Source organism: Ochotona curzoniae, unplaced genomic scaffold (assembly GCF_017591425.1).
Source record: "Ochotona curzoniae isolate NIBS_2020 unplaced genomic scaffold, NIBS_Ocur_1.0 scaffold_3208, whole genome shotgun sequence".
Taxonomy (NCBI): Eukaryota; Metazoa; Chordata; class Mammalia; order Lagomorpha; family Ochotonidae; genus Ochotona; species Ochotona curzoniae.
The window spans coordinates 45821027-45841692 of NW_024467106.1; the positions used below are offsets into that span (position 1 = coordinate 45821027).

A 20666-nucleotide genomic window follows, 5' to 3' on the forward strand; every position below is an offset into this window, starting at 1 on the left:
TGGCTAAGCTAGAACAAAGCCAGAAGCCTGAAACTCCATCCAGGTCTCCCGTATGGCTACACGGGGCTTGGAACCTAGGCAGTCCTCCGCCGCTTTACCACGCGCAGCAACAGGGAGCTGGACTGGAAGTGGAGCAACTGAGACTGGAACCAAGACCCATGTGGGATGGCGGAGTTGCAGACAGTATGGTAACCGAATATGCCACAGTACTGGCCCCCAGGAGGTGACAGTGACTTAAAAACAAAACCTCATCACATGCCTACTCCACAGAAGCCCACAGCAAGCACTCAGGAACAAAGGAAAATGAATGATAAATGCTATTTTCAAGTATACAAAGGTTGAAAACAATAGTAACACATAAATGTATTTTTCAAAAATCAGCAAATATTCAGTTCTAAGATTACTATGGGTTTGATTTGCTTGGAACTGTCCAATAACACTAAAGACAAGCAAGTTTTTTCTAATATTTTATCAAAAGAAAGCTGTTTTTAAAAAGGAAAAACATCTGAAAATGAGGTAAGCTTAGTAAAAATATACATCAATATTCCAGGAAGGTGCACCTCCATCACTCCAACTTCTGCAGAAAGAAAGAAAAGAAAAGAAAGAAAGAAAAGGTATGGCATAAAATTAAGATTTTATTTGTGTGTCTGGTTTCAAAAGTTTTTTTTTAACTTATTTTGAAACTGATTTCCCCAAGAGAGCCACGCGAAGAGTGCACCATATGATACCAACACCTAATTATAGGATGTGGGGCTGGCAGCATGGTGTAGCAGGTTAATTACAGCCTAAAAAAGTTAACTCATCAACAGTCATTAAAAACAGGTGAGAATTTTATTCTATCCCTCAGATCATTTTTTAAAGGCTTTCTTCGGTTGAAGTGGGATAACAGTTTCTTAAGCTTGATGTACAAAAGAAAAAAAAAAGTTTTCTTTTGTTAACACAAAAAGGACAAGGGGCTGAGAAAGAGTTCCAAACAGACCACTGAGAACACAGGCTCACACATGCAGCAAAGCAAGCAGGTGGCAACATCACAATCAAGGCTTCATTGTGAACTTAAAGCACCCTTAGTACTTTACAATATAAAGATGCTAAGAACCACATAGGTTTCATTGGGATTTATACAGTTGATCAGAAAACTGGACCAAAATCACCCCATCTGGAACATATTCTGTGTTTAAGTTTAGGCCTCTGGCTAGTAGGACTATAGATTTCTGAACGTGTCCCAGAGGTTATTGTAAGAAACTTAAGTTTGTTCCAAGTGGACTTTAAGACAAATTGTTACCAGCAATGATTCAAATACACAGGCAGTTCAACAACTTCTTTTATGGTCCTGTAACATTTTGTTCAAAATTTTATTTCATAATAATATACTTTATCTTTACAAATTTCTCCATGTTGAAAGCTTTCCAGTTTAGAAACCATATAATAAGTAGATGTTTACCCTCAGTGTATAAGGGGAGGGGTGGTGGACAGTTTACAAACAGATACTTAGGATGCCGAGAAATATAAAAAAGCAGGTTTCCCCATCTTTCCACACTCTGCATGAGTGGGACGTGAGGCAGAGGGTGAGGGTGCAGGTGTGCCTGCGAGGAAAGACACTGCACGAGGACCAGTTTAGGAAAGCTGTTGCTGCGTTGATATTTTGAACACTCATACATATACACCAAATTCAGTATTTCCACCATTCACTTTCAGATCTCACTCTCAAAGACATAAGGTATCCTCTATTCTCTGCACAGTTGTGATCAGCTTCTGTTCTTGAAAGCTGTTCCTACCACAAAGTGACTGAAAATTTGTTCAAGTCAATAGTCTTTTTTTCTTGCAAAGAATCCATATTTGAACATCTTCGAGAGAGGTTATTTCAACTTGTCATTTTGTGTAGGGAAAAAAAATTACATAAGACATAGTTCACAAAATAATAGACAAAATAGATAGTAAAGTGATGGAAACCTTTAATGTTTTAAGTTAGCTGTTTATCGTGAAGTTTTCTTAAAATGAATGAATTGTTCACAAATCTTTAAAATACACAATAACACAATTAGAGTTTCTCCTAGGTCTCCTTCAAAATAACTCTGTAGGGGCAAGCGTTTGGCAGAGTGGTTACAACACCAGTTACGGCTTCGACAGCCCACGGAGCGGAGCCTGGGTTTGAGACTCAGTTCTGCTGCCGATTTCAGTGCCTTGCTAACAGCACAGCCCTGGGAGGGGCAGATGGTGATGGTTCAGGTGCCTGGGCCTCTGCCGCCCACAGGGAAAAGGCTAGACTGAGTCCACGGCGTCAGCCTGGCGCAGGTCTGATGCTGTAAGCATTTGGGACGTGAGCCAGGAGTGAGCCAGGGATAAGGACTTCTCTCTCTCAAAACAAAAAATTTTAAAATAATTATAATTTCCTGAAAAGCATAAGTACACTGAAGTAAGAACCTGGAGACCTATAATCTTCTCCCACATTCTTCACTCAGTCTGTTACCTGAATGTATAATTTCCAAATCTACAACTGTTCACAAATAAAGGGGTCAAGTGTAATTAGTAATTTTCAAACCAGGCTACTCAAAGCCTTGGGAATTCTATGTGTTTAAGATGAGGAAAGACAGAAGATAATTAAGAATTTGTAATTATTTTTAAAAGAGCTCAAAAGTCACTATCCTGTACGACACATAAGGATTCTTTAATATCTAAAACCCCATTATGCTATTGCTTTATCTTATCAAATATTTTCATCAATCTCACATTTTAAATTGGAAAAATAAAATTACCAAATGTGCATATGTCCTTCTCAAAACTACTAGGACTGACACAGTGGAAGTCATTCAACTCCGACACTAGCAGTCCATGCCAGGAAAGGTTGCCCTGCAGTCCCGTAACTGGCACGGAGCACGGCCTTCAGAAATCAGAGAATTGTTTTATCCTCATGTGAGCTAGTCAATTACACCATTAAATGCAATTTGTACTATCATAATCATTAAAAAAGCATAATTAAGAAACAGAGTCATTATTTTTAAAATACCTGTACTATAAATTGCAACTCTCTTCTTTCTGCTTCCCATTGTTCTGCTTGTAATCTAAAATCCTCCAATGCTGTCTCCCTGATATGAGACTCCATCTCATTCTTCGCCTGCTGATGTTTTTCCAACGCTTCCTTTATGTGGATAAAATCTTGCTTTACTGTTAGGTCAATAAAAGTTGTCTTTCCTCCCTCAAGCTCAGTTTAAATTTACAAGGGGCTCTCCTTTACAGATTGTTGAAACTCATTCTAAATCATGTAAAAATCATTAAGTACAACTATTGTTTAAATCATCAGAATGAAGCTCTGAATAAAAAGCTATGGGTACCTTTTCAACACTTAGACATATATGGAACCCAATTTTGTTGTAAACCTCAACATCAGAGACAAAACTGCAGTAATTTCCAGCTAACATGCAAATAGATAATAAAACTGTTTGGATCATCCTTGATTAATCATATGTAGGTCTGACAAGGAACGATGTATTTCCAAAGGGGAACAAAGAATTTTATGACACAAATCAAGACAAGCAAACTCCAAGATGCTAAAAATTTGAAAAGAAACAAAAGATGTGGGCCCAGTGCAGTAGCCTAGTGGTTAAAAGTCCTCGCTTTGCATGTGCCAGAATCCCACATGAATGCCAGCTTGTATCCCAGCAGCCCCACTTCCCTTTCAGTTCCTTGCTTACGGTCTGCAGTAAAGGATGGCCTGGGGCCTTGAGACCCTGCACCCACATGGGAGACCCAGAAGAAGCTCCTGGCTCCTGGTTTCAGATTGGCTTGGCTCCAGCCACTACAAACATTTGGGGAGTAAGCCAGTGGAGAGAAGACCTTTCTGTCTCTCTTTTTCTCTGTAAATCCAACTTGTCAATAAAAATAAATACATCTTTTTTTTTTTAATTTGTTGGGACCGCAACTAATTTCTAGTTCTAATACATAAACAAAATTTGAAAAACACTTTTCCATTTCAATTTTCCTAATCTGGTTCAAAAATACCTTAAAAACTATAAAAAGCAAGTTTCCTGAGGACCAAATTTTCTAATAAATAGATGTTAAAACCAAATCCCAAAAACAGGACGAAAACGTGTTGGTGGTTTATGTAAGAAAACAAAGCCTCCCACGTCCATGCGCTTCTGTGTAATAACTCTTCCATCGCAAGACTTCCGCTCCTGAAAAGTGAATACACAGACTCAAAGCCTTCACCTCCGCGGAGCTAAACGGTGAGCCTTCTTCACCTGCAAACCCCACAGAGGCCTGCGTCGTGACCACTTCAGAGGCCACGGCAGATCTGACAGTGACTGCATCTATCGAGATTTTACCAAGTGCAGCCTGGCTGATGAGAAAAGAATGCTGTCGTTCCTTTCCCCACACCTTCAAACCCTGTAACGGTGGGGAGGGTTATATATAACCACGGACTTGCAGCACCAGTCCCATTCAATTAATAACGAATGTCCCTGTGTATACAGGCACATTCCAGGCTCTACGAATAAACACAGTAAACAAGAGACAAACTCTAACTACTGGCGTGGAAGAGAAGTAGATGTGCAATGTCTGGGTATCCTTACTTGCCTTTCCTATATTTATTGCACATTCAGATAAAAACCTAGGGCCCATATTTCCAACATATAAATCCTGCTGCTGAGCCAAAAGGGCTACAGATTCTTATCTTCCTGCAGTATGTCCATATAAGTATTTTATTGCTTTTTCTTTTTAACTTAGATCAGAGATTTCAAAGTATCTTTTTCACAATAGAAACAGTACACATATTCATACACTGCTAAGGCGTTACAGAAGAGGGCAACAGAACGTGCCTGGAAAGGAAAAAGGGAAAGAAGCAGGAGCAGGGAAGAAGGCAAGCCAAGGACAAGGTCAAATGACGTACAACATCCCAATGGGCTTTGCATTTACCTGCAGAACTTTCTCTAGCCTGCCTTTCTCTTTCAGAAGCAAATCATGTTCCCGATGGCAATTTTGAATTATATTGTCCCTTTCTTCCAAGTCATGTTCAAATCTTCTGCATTCTTCTTTCCATTTCTCCTGGGAAGTCTGAAATTCCTTCTCAATCTCGTTTGCTTTTCCTTGAAGTTCGCAATTCTGAGCTATTAAGATGTAATAATAAGGTATATTTACAAGCATGGATTAACTCGGCAGAGATCCAAAAACCTAGGCACTGGTCCTGGTTTCGTTTCTAACACGTAGGACAAAGCCCTTTCACTCCAGTAAATGTTTGAAAAGCTTAGTACTCATGAACAGCATTCCAAACTTTGTCTATGGCCCTTCCTCTCAGATGATTTGACCATGAGATAGTGCGGCATCTTAATGAACATCTGGTCCAAGAGCAGGTGTGTCTCTAGCACTCTACTGCGTCTTAACTCTTACCCAAGACAATCAGGCAGACTGCATCCCTTGCCAGGTGCTAGCTTATAGCTGCAGATGCCCTGCTTCCAATGCAGTGTTTTCCTAGCATGCATGCACCCTGGGAGGCAGCAGGTGACAGTTCAAGTATGAATCGCTGGCACCACACGGGAGACCCAAACTGAGCTGCCAGCTCCTGATTCTAGCCTGGCCCAGCCACAGCTCTTACAGGCATTTGGGGTGTGACATGCCAGCACATGGAAGAGGTGATTCTCTCAAAAATAAAATTAGGGATGTAGGAAGGAGACTGTGACATAAAGCGTTTCTTTTTTAAAGGATTCATTAGATTACAAAATTTTAAAATCTGATTATTGGCAACAAACTGGTGGTGACACGCTTAACACTTACACTATCCAAAAACTAAGGCTGGGAACCATTGTTTCAGCCTTAGAAACGTTAACTTTTTAGGTGCTACTTACCTTTCCCTCATGAATCCAACAGTAACTGTTAACACACTACTGCACTGCTGTTTCACTACGTAGAAAAGAGATAAGTACTGTCTCTGGCACCTGCCACCCATAGGACTCTCTCACCCACAAGAACAAAAAACTTTCTGGTGAATCAGGTGTGAAAAGCCCGTGAGGAAATACATACAAACTTATTTGTTAAACAAAACAACAAGCCAGCTGCATCCACAGTATTATTTTTAAGTTATATTTATTGATGTTTTTAACAGATCATGCATCCAAAAAATTTAAAATTCAAATGTATAAAAGGTACAAAATAGGGCCTAGTGGCTAAAGTCCTCACCTTGAATGCACAAAGATCCCAAGTTCGTGTCCCAGATGGCCCCACTTCCCTTCCAGCTCACTGCCTGTGGCCTGAGAAAGCAACTGAGGATGCCCCAAAGCCTAGAGGCCCTGCACCTGTGTGGGAGACCCAGAAGAAACTCCTGGCTCCTGGCTTCCAACTGGCTTAGTTCCAGCCACTGTGGTCACTTGGGGAGTGAACCAGCAGATGAGGATCTTTCTGTGTCTCCTCTCTGTGCATCTGACTTTTCAATAAAAATAAATAAATCTTTTTTTAAAAGGCCAATTTTTATTGTTTTTCTCTTTGCTCATTTGTTCAAGAGGATTTGTTCAGCAAAGGAAACTGTCCAATCATTTCTCGGCCTTTTGGCTAAGATCAAGTGTAGAAACAGTCCTCTGCTATGGTCTCAATAATTTTTTAATTAATTTATTATTTTTACTGGAAAGGCAGATTTACAGACAGAAGGAGAGACAGAGAATAGATCTTCCATCTGCTGGTTTACTATCCAAATGGCACAAAGCCAGGAGCTTCTTCAGGTCTCCCACACAGGTGCAGGGTCCCAAGGCTTTGGGCCGTCCTCCACTGCTCTCCCAGGCCACAGGCAGGGAGCTGGATGGGAAGTGCAGCAGCAGGATCACCAACTGGCGCCCATGAGTGCCTGGAGGTGGAGGATTAGCCAGTTAAGCCAACACACCAGACCCTCAAGGACATTTTGTTTCTTGATACTTTGTAACTGATCTAATTTTATTTTATTTCATGTTTTGAAGCTTTAGGACCTTCTTTTGTCTTCATTCTTCTGAAATTTCGTACTGCTATGCTTTCAGGTGGGTCTGTGTATTTCTATAAAGATGAGGATTCATTGAGCCCTTTGAATCTGGCTACTCCTATTCCTCAGTCCTAAACCATCAGCTGGAGTACCAAGGAGGAGCTGTCCCATCCTCCCTCCTATCCTTTTCTTTCACTGTTCTCTATTATTTAGACTGGTCCTCAAATTCCCTTTTTATTTTTGTTTTTGTTTTCCTTTGTTTGCATCTCTCGCCTTTTAAATTTTATCTCTGGTGGGGTGTTTTTTTTTTTTCTATCTTCAGCTTTGATGCTTCTGTGGGCAGTTTTCATTTTGGCTTTCATGTTTTAATTTCTTTTTTGTTGTTTTTTGTTTGTTTCCATTTTAATAACATTTTATAGAGCTCATAAAACAGTGCTTGTATAAAAATTCATACAAAGTTGCTAGAAGTATACAATTTCCAAAAAAATATCCTGGGTTGTTTGTTACATTCAGTTTTCTAAGGATGCACTCAACTCAATGGTGAAATGCAGACGTTAATGTGGTATTTCATTATCTTTGGTAAAACTATTCTCATGGTTTTGTCTCCTCACAGCAGTAACTCTGATATCCACTTTGTGCAGGATGTGCTAGCACTAGGGTGTCAGGAGAAGATTAAGGCTGGAGCTACAAGAGGCAGTGATTTTCCAGAAGCAGGAGCAGCCCGCCCGAGGCCCCACAGCAATGTCCATATTACACAGCTGGGCAGAAGGACAGCAATGTGGCCCCCCACTCAGGAGTTTCGAGGTCCCCTCTCCGCTGGGCGAGAAGCAAACCTGGGAGCAGGAACAGGAAGGGAGTGTGGGGAGAAGGAGGTGGGAATGAAGGCCATCGCAACAGGACCCACATGGCTGTGCTGTGAGGAAGTCAGGGCAGCAGAGAGGGTTCCCCCACAGCACGGAGCCTATCAGCTGCCATGTTTTAATCTCTAAGAGTTTTCTTTCTTACAGCCTTCATAGGCAGAATATATTCTCTTTCAGCTCTGAGGATATTGCTGTTATTTATCTACTAAAAGTTTCTCCCTGCAGAATTTCTATTTCGTCCAAGTTCACTTTTCAATTTTAGACTTGCCCAAAGATCCAGTAATTTTTCGTGGTCTCCTTGCAACTAAGTGTGAGGAACTGCAACTGTAGTACATTTTATACTCCTAGGCTAATAAACCCATCACCTAGATTCTGCCCTTCAAAGTGATGTTGACAACCTGTGGTCTGCACCTGCAGGTGGGTCTTACTACATCATTTACTGAAAACATGAGTAGCATTAGTTTTTCCTATTACCTTGGTTAGGTGACACACAGAAACATCCTCCAAATCTGTCCAAGTAATACAGAAATCTGGAAATCAGTAGAAAAAGAAAACCAAAAGAAAGTATGCCTTTTACTATTCAGCACTGAATATGCTATCTTCCTGTGTCTGGCAGCCTGTACTTCATCATCTCCTGAGATCAAACTTTTTGACTTCCACTAAGAAATAGGAAAAACCTCAGAATAGTGTGCTCTGAGAAAGGAGATCCAAGGACCCAACTGTCTCTCAGCCAGCTTTCATCCAACCCTTCTTACTGACATTCTTACAAACCCCTACTGACATTCCCATTTCCAGTTCCAAAGGCGTCTGGTAATTCCACTGCAAGAGTCCCCCGACTATCTAAAAAGTCCCCTGCAAGATCTTCTACCCTTCACTTGGGATTCTGATGGTTCAGGTATACTCAGTCAGTTACTTCTCACCCATGGGCTTTCTGACATCCAAAATTTTTTCTTCTCACACAGCATATTTTCTCATTATAGGATTATCTGCCAAAGTGTTTCATAACTTCATTGTTCCATTTAATGCAGAGATTTTGAAAAATACAGAAATTAAAAGTATTTCATGTTGAATACTGAAGTTTCTTCAAAAAATTCATGGAAAGCGGAATTAAAATATGTTGACTTGGGTGCAACAGTATCTGGAAAACCATGCAGTTTTCTCATGATGCGTATTCTCCCTCAACTTTTCATATATCTAATAAAACTCTATAATGCCTATATTTTACTATATTAACTATTTTTTATTGTTAATATACTACATTAATTCTAACATCCATCTACCCATGCATCTATTCCTTTATTCATCAATCAATTGATTATATTTCTTTATTCACTTCAAAACAGAATGCAAACAACTCAGCACATATGTCCAGAATCCAAGCAGGAGAGGAATGCTGTTGAACAAGCGGCACTCGCAAGTCTCCTCCCCTCAATCATACCCCTTCAGCCCAGCCTTGCTTCTCTATAACTCTCCACTTATTTTCTTGGCATGATGGAATTACAACTCCTTATGAAGAGTGTGCCATTATGGGAAAAATCAATTGGGAGGTGGAATATGGAGGCAGGGGAGGTGGTTGGAATCCCAAACTATACAGAACTGTATGATAAATTTCAAGATTTAAAAAAAATATATATATAGGGCCCGGCAGCATGGCCTAGCGGCTAAAGTCCTCACCTTGAATGCACTGGGATCCCATATGGGCGCTGGTTCTAATCCCAGCAGCTCCACTTCCCATCCAGCTCCCTGCTTGTGGCCTGGGAAAGCAGTTGAGGATGGCCCAAAGCTTTGGGACCCTGCACCGTGTGTGGGATACACAGAAGTTCCTGGATCCTGGCTTTGGATCAGCATAGCATCGGCCTTTGTGCTCACTTGGGGAGTAAATCATTGGACGGAAGATCTTCCTCTCTGTCTCTCCTCCTCTTTGTATATCCACCTTCCCAATAAATAAATAGGATAGTTTACAGGAGTAAATTAGAGGGCATATCTGGATCAGGCCAAGCCACTAGCACATGTGGGAGACCTGGGTTATGCTAAGTAGCATTGCCCGCCACCGAGCAGCACACATGAAAGCTGAGGATCGGGGACATGCATGGCAGGCCTAGACTGCAGTGCCCACCTCTGAGTGTTAGGGTAGAGGACAGGCCACAACAGGCTGGGCTACAGCACTCACCAGAATGAGAGAATCAGATCTGGGGACAGATTATGTATACGGATTTGTAGGATCACCTCTGTGGGACTGCAGCATCTACTGATTTAAGCAAGAGTTGCGGGTGGTGACAGGCTGAGCCAGGCTGGAACAAAGAATTCACCTGACATACAAAAGCCAGGGCTAGGAGAAAGCCAGGCTGGGTTACATTGCAGCACCTGCCAGTGCACATGAAAACCTGGTCTGGTGGGCCAGGTTGAGCAAGGGTGTAGCACACACTGGCAAGAGCCAGAATGGGTGCAACCCAGTCGAGTCAGGCCACAGTAGCCACCACTCAATGCCAGGACTGGAGGCAGGCTATGTCAAGCTGGACAACAGAACCAGCCAACACAAATGAGATCCGGGGCTAGGAATGGGCCTGGTAGGAGAACTTGGGATACTCCCCTACTATGCCAGGCTGGGATGCAGCATCCATTGGCATACCTGTGAGCCAGATCTGGGGTCAGGCTGGGCAAAGGTTGGCACAAACAAGAGCCAGGACAAGGTGCAAGCTAGGCTAGGTTAGGGCATAGCACCCACCAGTTCACATGAGGGCCAAATCTGAAGGTCAGCCACACTGAGCCAGGCTGTAGCACCTTCTGGTGAATGCTGAGACTGGGAGCAGGCCACGCCAGACTGGGCCACAGCACCCACTGGCATGTGCAAGACCCATGGCTGGGAGTGGGCCTGGCAGGGGAACTCTGAGGATTCCCTTACTAGGCTGCTGCTTTCACTCATAAGCATGAGAGCTGGTCATGCTAGGCTAGGTTGCTACACCCACTGGCACATGAAAGAGACAAAATGGGTGAGGGCCACCCAGACTAGGCCACAGCACCTGCTGGTCAAATGCCGGCATTGTGTAAGAGTCATGTCAGAATGGACCACAGTACCCTCTAACAAGTACAAGATCCTGGGCTGGGTGCAGGCCCAGCAGGAGAGACATGGGCACTTTCCTGCCAGGCTGCAGCTCCCACTGGTGAGCATGAAACCCAGGGCTGGGGGTGGGCCAGGCTAGAAAATGCAGCAACACCCACTGGCATATGTATAAGCTGAGTATGGGGTTAGATAAACTGAACTGATTTGTTGCACCAATGGGTATGCACAAGAGCTCGATAGAATACAAGATAGGACAGGCACATGCAAAAAACCAGGACTGAGAGTAAGCCTGATGGGGGTTACTGGGAATCGTCCCAACTAAGCTATAGCATACACTGGTGTGTATGAGGACCAGACCTGTGGCAGGCTGGGCTGGGCTGGGCTGGGCTGGGCTGGGCTGGGCTGGTCCATAGCATCCATCAGATCAAGTGAGAGATGAGGCTGGGTCAGAACTAACCAGGCACCTGCCATGCGTGCACTGGCTAGCGCAGGTGACAGGCCAAACCTGACCCTACACTGGCTAGCACATACAAAAGTCAGCCTGAGGTCACCCCAGGAAAGGTTTCTTAGGGGACTCCCCAGCTAGATTGCTGGAGAAGCAGACTAACAGATGGAAGATCTCTCTCACTTTCTCTCACTCTCTTCATTCTGCCTTTAAAATAAATATAGCTTTTTTTAAAAAAAAAATACTCATCACAACGTTATTCTTAATAATCAAGAACTACACACTAAACAAATGCCCAAAAATAGCAACTGGATAAACATAAGCATGGCACATTTATACAATATAACATTAAACATCAATATGCAGCCTATACAGCCATGTAGACAAATCCGACAAACACAATTTGGAAGGAAAGAAGCCAAATATAAAAAATACATGACTTATTTGTTTAAGTCACAAGAAAGACAAAATTAATCATGCTATTAAAAACTGGGATAGTAGTTACACAGAAGGAAGGATCTGGGGTAATTTTCTTTTTTAATTTTTTAAAAATAATTTTTTGATGTTGTTTATTTAGTTGACAAGGATGCATACCCATGAGAACTACTAATTTGAGGTAGGGAGGGTCAAGGCATGGGGGAAGGTGAGTAGGACAAACGCTTCCAAGTATCCTTTTCTTCTCTTTTGTCCTGTAAGGGGAGAGCAGTGGAGGCAGTGAAGGGGGAAGAGAGATGAGGAGGGGACCACTCACAGCTGGCAAACTACATTAATATCCAGGGACATGGATGTCCACTTGATATCATCTTAGAAATCCCAACATGGAGAGGAATGTTCCAAGGGTATTACTCAAGTGACTTTGATAGTTATAAAAGCTGCTGGCTTCATTGCTCCAAGGTTGAGAAAATCCTTCCAAGGTCCATCAGCTGACAGAGTCCAGCTCTGTGCAACCACTCACCCAGACACCTGCTGTCCAAACTCAGCCAACTGAGTTGTCCAACTGTTCTGTGCTCCCTATTCTTACATGGCACTTGATATCCTCTGCAGGTGTAAATAAGCTGGCTATCCTGTCCCCCAGTGCAGCTCAGCATGCTGTTCAATGCACAGGCACCAGCAATGAAAGAGGCCCAATCCTGTCACTTGCATGTGATTCAAGGTTGGGCCACAAATCCTATGACCCTCCCTCCGTGGCTGGATTCCAGTGGTCCAATTGGGGAGTCCCCAAAGAAACCTCACCTGGCATGACTCCAGACCTAACTGTTGCATGAGTCCAGTTCAGTCTGTCACCCACATCAGCCTACACACACTGATGATTGTAGTTGCCTGGTCAGTTCTATCCTGAGCTCCATGTCCTATGTAAACCTAGGGGTGTGGTCAATCCCAACCCAGACTGCCACAGACCTGGCCCTTATATACAACAATGAGACCTGCAGCCTAGTTGTGGCAACCCCCAGTGACACACACCAGGCCCACTCCTAGCCCTGGTTCCTGCATGTGCCAGTATGTACAGCAGACTAGTTCAGTTCATGCAGTATCCCAATTAGGATCTTGTATACACCTGTGGGTGTGGCAGCTTAGCTTAGCCCACTCACTCCATGACCCAGTCCACATGCATACCAATGGGTGCCACAGCCTTGTCCAGCCTGGTCCATCCCCAGCCCTGGCTCTCATGCCCACCAAAGGGCAGTGGCAGCCCAGCAGAGAAGTGCCGACAATTTTCTACTAGTCCCATTTCTACTTCCAGATCTTGCACTTTCCAGGAGGTTCTGCAATCCAGTCTAACAACTTGTACCCTGTCCTGGCACTTGTCAGTGGATCCTGCAGCAAAATCTGGCCAGTCAGCACCTATTCTGGCTCTAGTATGTACCAGAGGATACATCACCCTGGGTTAGCCCTGCTCTCCCCAAACCCAGTTCATAGGAAGGGCAACAGTTGCAGCAGCCCTGGGCCCAGCGCCGTGGCCTAACAGCTAGTCCTTGCCTTGAACATGCTGGGATCCCATATGGGCACCGGTTCTAATCCTGGCAGCTCCACTTCCCATCCAGCTCCCTGCTTGTGGCCTGGGAAAGCAATCGAGGACGGCCCAAAGCCTTGGGACCCTGCACCCACGTGGGAGACCTGGAAGAACTTCCTGGATCCTGCCTTCAGATTGGTGCAGCACTGGCCGATGTGGTCACTTGGGGAGTGAATCATCGGACGGAAGATCTTCCTCTCTGTCTCTCCTCCTCTTTGTATATCTGACTTTTTAATGGAAATACAATAAATCTTAAAAAAAAAAAAAAAAACCAGTTGCAGCAGCCCTGACCAGCCCAGTCCACTCTCATTCCCAGCTTCTATGTTCACCAGTGGGAGCAGCCGCCCAGTAGGGGAGCTCCCACACCCTCCCAACCTGGTTCACTCCCAGCCAGGAGTATTGCATGTGCTGGTGGGTGCCCAGCCTGACATGGCCTGCCTTGCCTTGGAATTTACTAGTAGATGCTACAGTCTGGCTCTACCTGATCTGTCCCAGTTCCAGCTCATTCTAGGGGATGCTGCAGCCTAGCCCAGCCTGGCCAGCCCTCATTCCTGACCCTAATGTGAACTGTCAGGCGTTGCATCCCAAACTGTGCTGGCCTGCATTCAGTCCTGACTCTTGCACCTGCCAGCAGGTATTATAGACTAGTCTAGCCCAACCTGACCAGCATGTATGCCAATGGGTGCTATAGCTTGGCCTAGCTTGGACTACCTGAGCTACATCTTAACAGGGGAGTTTCCAAGTTCTCCTATCAGACTAGCTCTCAGTTGTAGATCTAATGCACACTGGTGGGTGTTTGGCTCAGCCTGACATGGCCCACCTCCACCCCATTCACTGGCAGGCACTGCAGCCTCAACAAACCAGCCTATAGCTGTTCCAGCTCTCACTGGTGAGTGCTATGGCCCAGTCCTGCCTGGATCACCCCCAGACCTGGCTCTCATGTGGATTAGTGGGTGATGCTACCTAGCCCAGCTCTTCCCATATCCACTCTGGCTGTCACAGTGCCAATGGGTATTAGAGTCTAATCCTATCTAGGACACCCCCAAACCTAGCCCACACATGTTACAGCCATGTCTGGCCCAGTCCACTCACATTCCCAGCTCTCACGCTCACCACTGGGAACTGCAACCCAGCAGAAATGTCCCCATAGCTCCACTACCAAGCCGACTGCCAGCTACAGATCTTGCATATGCTGGTGGTTGTTTCAATGCAACCTTGCATAGCCTAACTCCCACGTTGGTCCTTGCTGCAGCCTAGCCTGGCCTGGCTGGCTCTCAGTCCCAACTATCACTGGTGCATGCTATAGCCTAGCCCTGCCCCACCTACCCTCATCTCTGGCATTCATACAAACTGGTATGCGTGACACCCTAGCCCGACATGGCTCACACTCCATCCTGGCTCCTGTACATTCCAGTATGCTACAGTTTGGCCCAATCCTGCCCAGTCCATCCTCCCTCAACCTGAGCCAGCCCACTCACCTGCCAACAGGTAGAGCAGTCCTGTCCAGCCTGGTCCACACCCAACCCTGACTAACATGCTTGCCAGCAGGAGCTACAGTTTATCAGGGGAGTTCCCCAAGTTCCCCCACCAGGTCCACTCCCAGACATGTGACAGTAGGTGCTAGGACTTTACCCAGCGTAGTCCACCCCCAGTCATGGCCTTTGTGTGTGCTGACAGATGTTGATGCCTGCCCTGGCCCACACCCAATTCTTGGGTGTGCCTGCAGATGCTACAGCCTGGACCAGCCCAGCTTGCTGCCAACCCTGGTTCCTTTGAGTGTCAGTGAGTTCTGTGGTCATGCCTAGCCTGGCCTGTCACCACTTCCAGCTCTCAAGCAAACCAGTGGGTATTGCAGTCCTATAGGAATAAGCCCACAAATCCCCCACAGAAATTGCTCCCACACTCGGTTCTCTCATATGCCAGTTAGTGTCATGAGCCAGCCTAACATGGCCCATCTTCGCTCTGACACTCACTTGTGGGTACTATGGACTAGCCTCCCAGACAGGCTCCTCAGCCCTAGTTTTTGTGTTCACTGGTGGGCAGTGGTCTATGCTAACTAGCCCAGCTCAGGGAACATTGGTCTGACCCAGAAAGTTCCTCTGGTTTCCTTCCTCTAAACCACCTGGTCTCAGTCCCCTCATTTACCTGAAAGTTCAGTGACCTAGTTGGTCACTTAAAAAAAAAAGAAGAAAAAAAGAAAAGAAGAAGCAACTATGCTGCCATATTGGTATGGTTAACACAAATTTGGCACTAACCAGGCCCAGAATTCCCACCAATTCCTGGCTACTTTTCTCTCAGCAGTGTAACACTTGCCAAGGCACAACGCAACCTGGGCAGTTGCCTATAGCTGGGGAAGATTTCTGGTAATTTTCTATTCCACGATGCGATAGTTGTTAGTTACACAATTACCAACGCATATTTTTATATACTCATATATTATACAAGTGCTATAAAAGATACATTCTGAAGCTTAAATATGTTTTTTCTGTTCCAGACACGACACGCTAGTTCTTAAACCTATCAACAAAATCACTGGTAGTGTTTCCTAAACATACAGATTCTCAAAACAGAGATTCCTACATGTCGTGTGGGGTCTAGAGTACCATTGAAAATAAAAAATTCCCTTTGGGAGTCTGCTGATTATTAATGAAACAAGTGCTCTAAAAAAAAACCAACAGAATTTTTAACCCCATTTCTCTTACATACATGACATAATGCAATAATCTAGAGAAATATTCATATAATTTCAAAGACTTTACATACACCCAGCAGAGTGTGCCCATGAAGGGCCAGTCAATGAATCAAAAGGCACCTCTCCTATTCCATGGAATGCACACACAGACACAACAGTGAATTGCTACAAACAATGAAGTTATAATCCTGAAGAGTGGGAGAAACAGAGGCCGTCTTACCACAGAGCTTCTCTTGGATCCTGTGTGCCTCAGCCAGTCTTTCTTCGGCAGCCCGTCTTGCGAGCCCAGCTTCCTTCCTAGCGACAGCCAGGTCGTATTCCAGACTTTGTCGCAAGGCTTCTCCTTTTTCAACCTCGGACCGAAGCTTGGCAATCTGGCTCTCACAGCAGGCCAGCTAAAAACAGATTCCTGATGTCATGAACCAAGATTAAATCATGTCTTCAAGATCAGGAAATCCTACAAACAAGAACTTCTGAGCGAAAGTTATTTCCATAATAGTTACGAGAGTGTACATTTACATTTTTGGAAATACTTAAAAAGAAGCACTACCTTAAAAAGAAGCACTACCTTACTCACCAAATAATATTCATTACATTTCTGTTTAGAGACTTCACTAGGGAAAAAATGAAAAATTCTTATATTAACTTCCTATAAAAACAGTGAAATTTCAGTTTAAATCAGAAACAGTCACATATTACAAGATAAACACGACACATCTCTCCTCTTCCGCTTATACTCCCTCAGTGAAATCATCAAGTACATTTTCCGAAGTACATTTTGGTAAAATCCCTACATTATTTCTCTTATTTTATGATACCAATAATAGTGCACAAAGTAACAAAAATGCCAATTTTCCAACTATTTTAATGAACTAATGCCTAATTTGTGGCCTTCCATGAGGTAGTATGATAGTTTACAAATCACAGAATTAGATTCAGACGAGTTCTAAGCTCCTTCTCCACCCTGAAGTCAGATGATCTGACCAATGTCTCACTGACTACATGTTACCTACAGTGAATGACACCAAACAATTATGTGGCCCCAATCTTTAAAAAATGAATGCAATGAAACGCATGTAAGTTTCATAAAAGAGGTTAAAATAAAAGGTTTTATTTCAAATAAAAGAAAATGTATTTGTAGTCATAGATGGTAGAAGACAGAATTCTAGGAATACATCACGTAAGAAAGGGCTGAGGCACGACCTCAGGCTAGAAATACATGGTCTCGAGTCCCAGGACCATGACACAACAGGCTAGGCTTCCTTCCACCTGCAGCGTATCCATTCCATATGAGCACTGGTTCATGTCCCAGCTGCTCCACTTCTGATCTAGCTTCCTACTAGTGGCCTGGAAAAGCAGCAGAAAATGGCCCAAGTTTGGGCTCCTGTACCCTCATGGAAGACTAAGAAGAAGCTCCTGGCTCCCAGCTCCAGACCAGTCCAGCTCTGATCATAGCAGTAATTCGGGGAGCTAACCAAGCCCATAAAAGAGAACTTTCTCTGTCTCTCACTCTCTCTTTCTGTAATTATCACTTTCAAATAGAAATAAAGCAAGCTGACACAAAATTAATAATAATTTACAAACATGTTAATAAAAAAATCACAAAACCTCCTTCATTATAATTTCAAACATTCCATTGTTTGTTTCAGATTCATTCCATCCCTCCATATCCTTGCCTGCTCCTCATTAAGAATTTAGTCGGGGCCATGAAGCAGTAGTGTAAGTGGCTAAAGTCCTCGCCTTGCACATGCCAGGATCCCATATGGGCACCTGCGTGTCCCAGTGACCCCAATTCCCATCCAGCTCCCTGCTTATGGCGTGGGAAAGCAGTCAAGGATGGCCCAAAGTCTTGGGATACTGCACCTGCATGGGAGACCTGGAAGAAGCTCCTGGCTCCTGATCAGGTCAGCTCTGGCTATTTTAGTCACTTGGGGAATAAATCATCGGATGGAAGATCTTCCTCTCTGTTTATCCTCCCCTCTGTGTATCTGACTTTCAAAAAAAATTAATCTTTAAAAAACATTTAGTTGGGTCCAGCATTGTCGTGCAAAGGGTTAAATCACCACTTGTGACACTGGTATCCTGTATCAGAATGTGGCTTAGAGTCCTGGCTGTTCGGCCTCTGATCCAGCCTCCTGTTAATGTACAGGAGAAGGAAGGACATGGTTGTTCCAAGTGCCTGGGCCTCTGTTATCCTTGAGGAAGACCACGATAAGAGTTCCGAGTGCTGGACTCAGTCCTGGCTGTTGAGGCCATTTGGGGAGTGAACTAGCAGATGGAAGATGTGTGTGTGTGTGTGTGCACATATGTGTTACTATCCCTCTCAACTGCTCTGCTTTTCAACAAATATGATAAATGTTTAAAACAAAGAAAAAAATGGGTTACCTTTGAGTATTCTCAATTGTGCCAGTTAATATCCATTTACTTTCAAATTCCCTTCCTATCCTTCTCTATCTGTGTTCTATATTATAGGAACCATATTTCCTAGGTTTCTTTAATAACAGGCTTCTCAAAAGGTTTGGCCATTGAGAGGCACTTGTGGCGTATCTAGGCCAGGAGTTGTGGAGAATCTTTGGCAGTATCCCCATCTTCTCTGCAGCTCCAAATGCTTCAGGCCAGCCAGTCTCCACCTCCAAGGCCCTGGCTTTTGCCACACAGTTCTGGATTTCATAAACTCTAGGAATGGAAGCAGTTTCCCAACACTATTACTATCTGGGTTGCCCTCACATCCCCAGTTCGTGTTTCTAGTTCTTCCAGTACCCACGTAACTTATCCTCTTTACTGATTTCCCAATACTGAAAAGTGCAGGTTCTATTTTTTGACTGGATACACAATCATAGGTGACAAAAATGGTCTCAAGAAGATTCTAACATTGTGTAAACAGTCTATTTGAGCCACAATGTAGTGAGGACAAGCTTGAAATGGAATACCCATAATACACAGCACACAAGCGGAGTCACAGTTACTTAAACCATAATGTGTAGTTACTTGCAAAGAAGTGCCAATTAAAGGCAAGCCTTTGGGAAATGAAGTAGCGACTGCACTTGCCCATTACTGCAATTTGTTTACTTTAAATCCTGAGGAGCAGGGGAAGGAAAGCTAAATCTCTCTATACTAGAGAATTTACACAAAATCATAAATCACAGAGCTTTAGATACTTAGTTCGAGACAGAAAACCAAAATTTTTATGGTGACTTTAAAAGAATCTCTTATCCCTTAGAGCACCAAGTCAGACAGGACTAAGGACCAGTCTAAAAATCTAGTTATGCAAAAGTAAGAATTAAAAACCAGAAGGAGTAAGATAGCACCACTTAGGCATTAGGTGGAAGGAAAGACACAACATGATGGCTATTGAAATCAGGCAAACTATTGTTCAGTGTTTTAGCCCAGCACGTTACAGCACCACCTGCAATGCCAGCATCCCATATGGGTGCCAGTTCAAGTTTCAGGTGCTCCACTTAGGATCAAAATCACTGCTAATGTAGCTGGGAAAACAGCAAGAGATGCCCCAAGTACTTGGACCTATGCATCCATGTGCTTTCCCAGGCCACAAGCAGGGAGCTGGATGGGAAGTAGAGGAGCCAGGATACAAACTACCACTCATATGGAATCGTGGTGCATGCAAGGAAAGGATTTACTGAGCCATCACACGGGGCCCAATAAAATTCTTTTTTAAAAATAGATTTGTGGGGGCCCGGCGCAGTGGCGCAAGTGGTTAAAGGTCCTCGCCTTGCACGCCCGGGATCCCATATGGGCGCCGGTTCTAATCCTGGCAGCCCCGCTTCCCTTCCAGCTCCCTGCCTGTGGCCTGGGAAAGCAGTCGAGGACGGCCCAACGCTTTGGGAACCTGCACCCGCGTGGGAGACCTGGAAGAGGCTCCTGGCTTCGGATTGGCATAGTATCGGCCCGTTGCGCTCACTTGGGGAGTGAATCATCGGCCGGAAGATCTTCCTCTCTGTCTCTCCTCTCTGTATATCCGCCTTTCCAATGAAAAAATAATAAAAATAAATCTTTAAAAAAAAAAATAGATTTGTGGGCCCGGCACGGTGGCGCAGTGGTTAAGGTCCTCGCCTTGCACGCCCGGGATCCCATATGGGTGCCGGTTCTAATCCCGGCAGCCCCGCTTCCCTTCCAGCTCCCTGCCTGTGGCCCGGGAAAGTAGTTGAGGACGGCCCAAAGCTTTGGGACTCTGCACCCAATTGGGAGACCCGGAAGAGGCTCCTGGCTTTGGATCGGCATAGCATCGGCCGTTGCGCTCACTTGGGGAGTGAATCATCAGACGGAAGATCTTCCTCTCTGTCTCTCCTCTCTGTATATCCGCCTTTCCATTAAAAAAATAATAAAAATAAATAAATCTTTAAAAAAAAATAGATTTGTGCCAATCACTCCTACATTAGATATATCTGATAAGGCAAATACACTCTTTATTCTTAAATCATTTCCCTCCTCTCTGCCTTGCTTTGTCATAGGTATATGTGGATATAACATGGCTTTAAAAATTATTGAATACAAGTTGTATAATCTAAATAAATAACTGAAAGATGTGAAATGACTGATAATCAAACCCTAAGTTGAACCGATTATAATTACCTATTGTGAGAGTTATCTTCCTTCCCTGAGCTAATCTCCTGTCTCTTTAACGTGAACAGACTTCACAACATTTTGA

At 44.1% G+C, this 20666-nt stretch overlaps 1 protein-coding gene and 1 non-coding gene across 2 annotated transcripts in view; one reads left to right on the top strand and one right to left on the bottom strand.

Moving 5' to 3' along the window:
• CCDC171 (coiled-coil domain containing 171) overlaps positions 1-20666 on the bottom strand; it is a 301385-nt gene that overhangs the window by 272287 nt on the left and 8432 nt on the right. Inside the window, exons 4-6 of the mRNA XM_041004524.1 lie at positions 16221-16395; positions 4909-5099; positions 3005-3136 (exon numbers count right to left, since the gene is read on the bottom strand). Of these exons, the coding sequence (XP_040860458.1) occupies positions 3005-3136; positions 4909-5099; positions 16221-16395 (498 nt within the window). The remainder of the gene's footprint in view (positions 1-3004; positions 3137-4908; positions 5100-16220; positions 16396-20666) is intronic.
• LOC121145190 lies at positions 6515-6699 on the top strand. Its single transcript, XR_005881976.1, has one exon. It is a non-coding gene; the product is annotated as a U2 spliceosomal RNA (small nuclear RNA).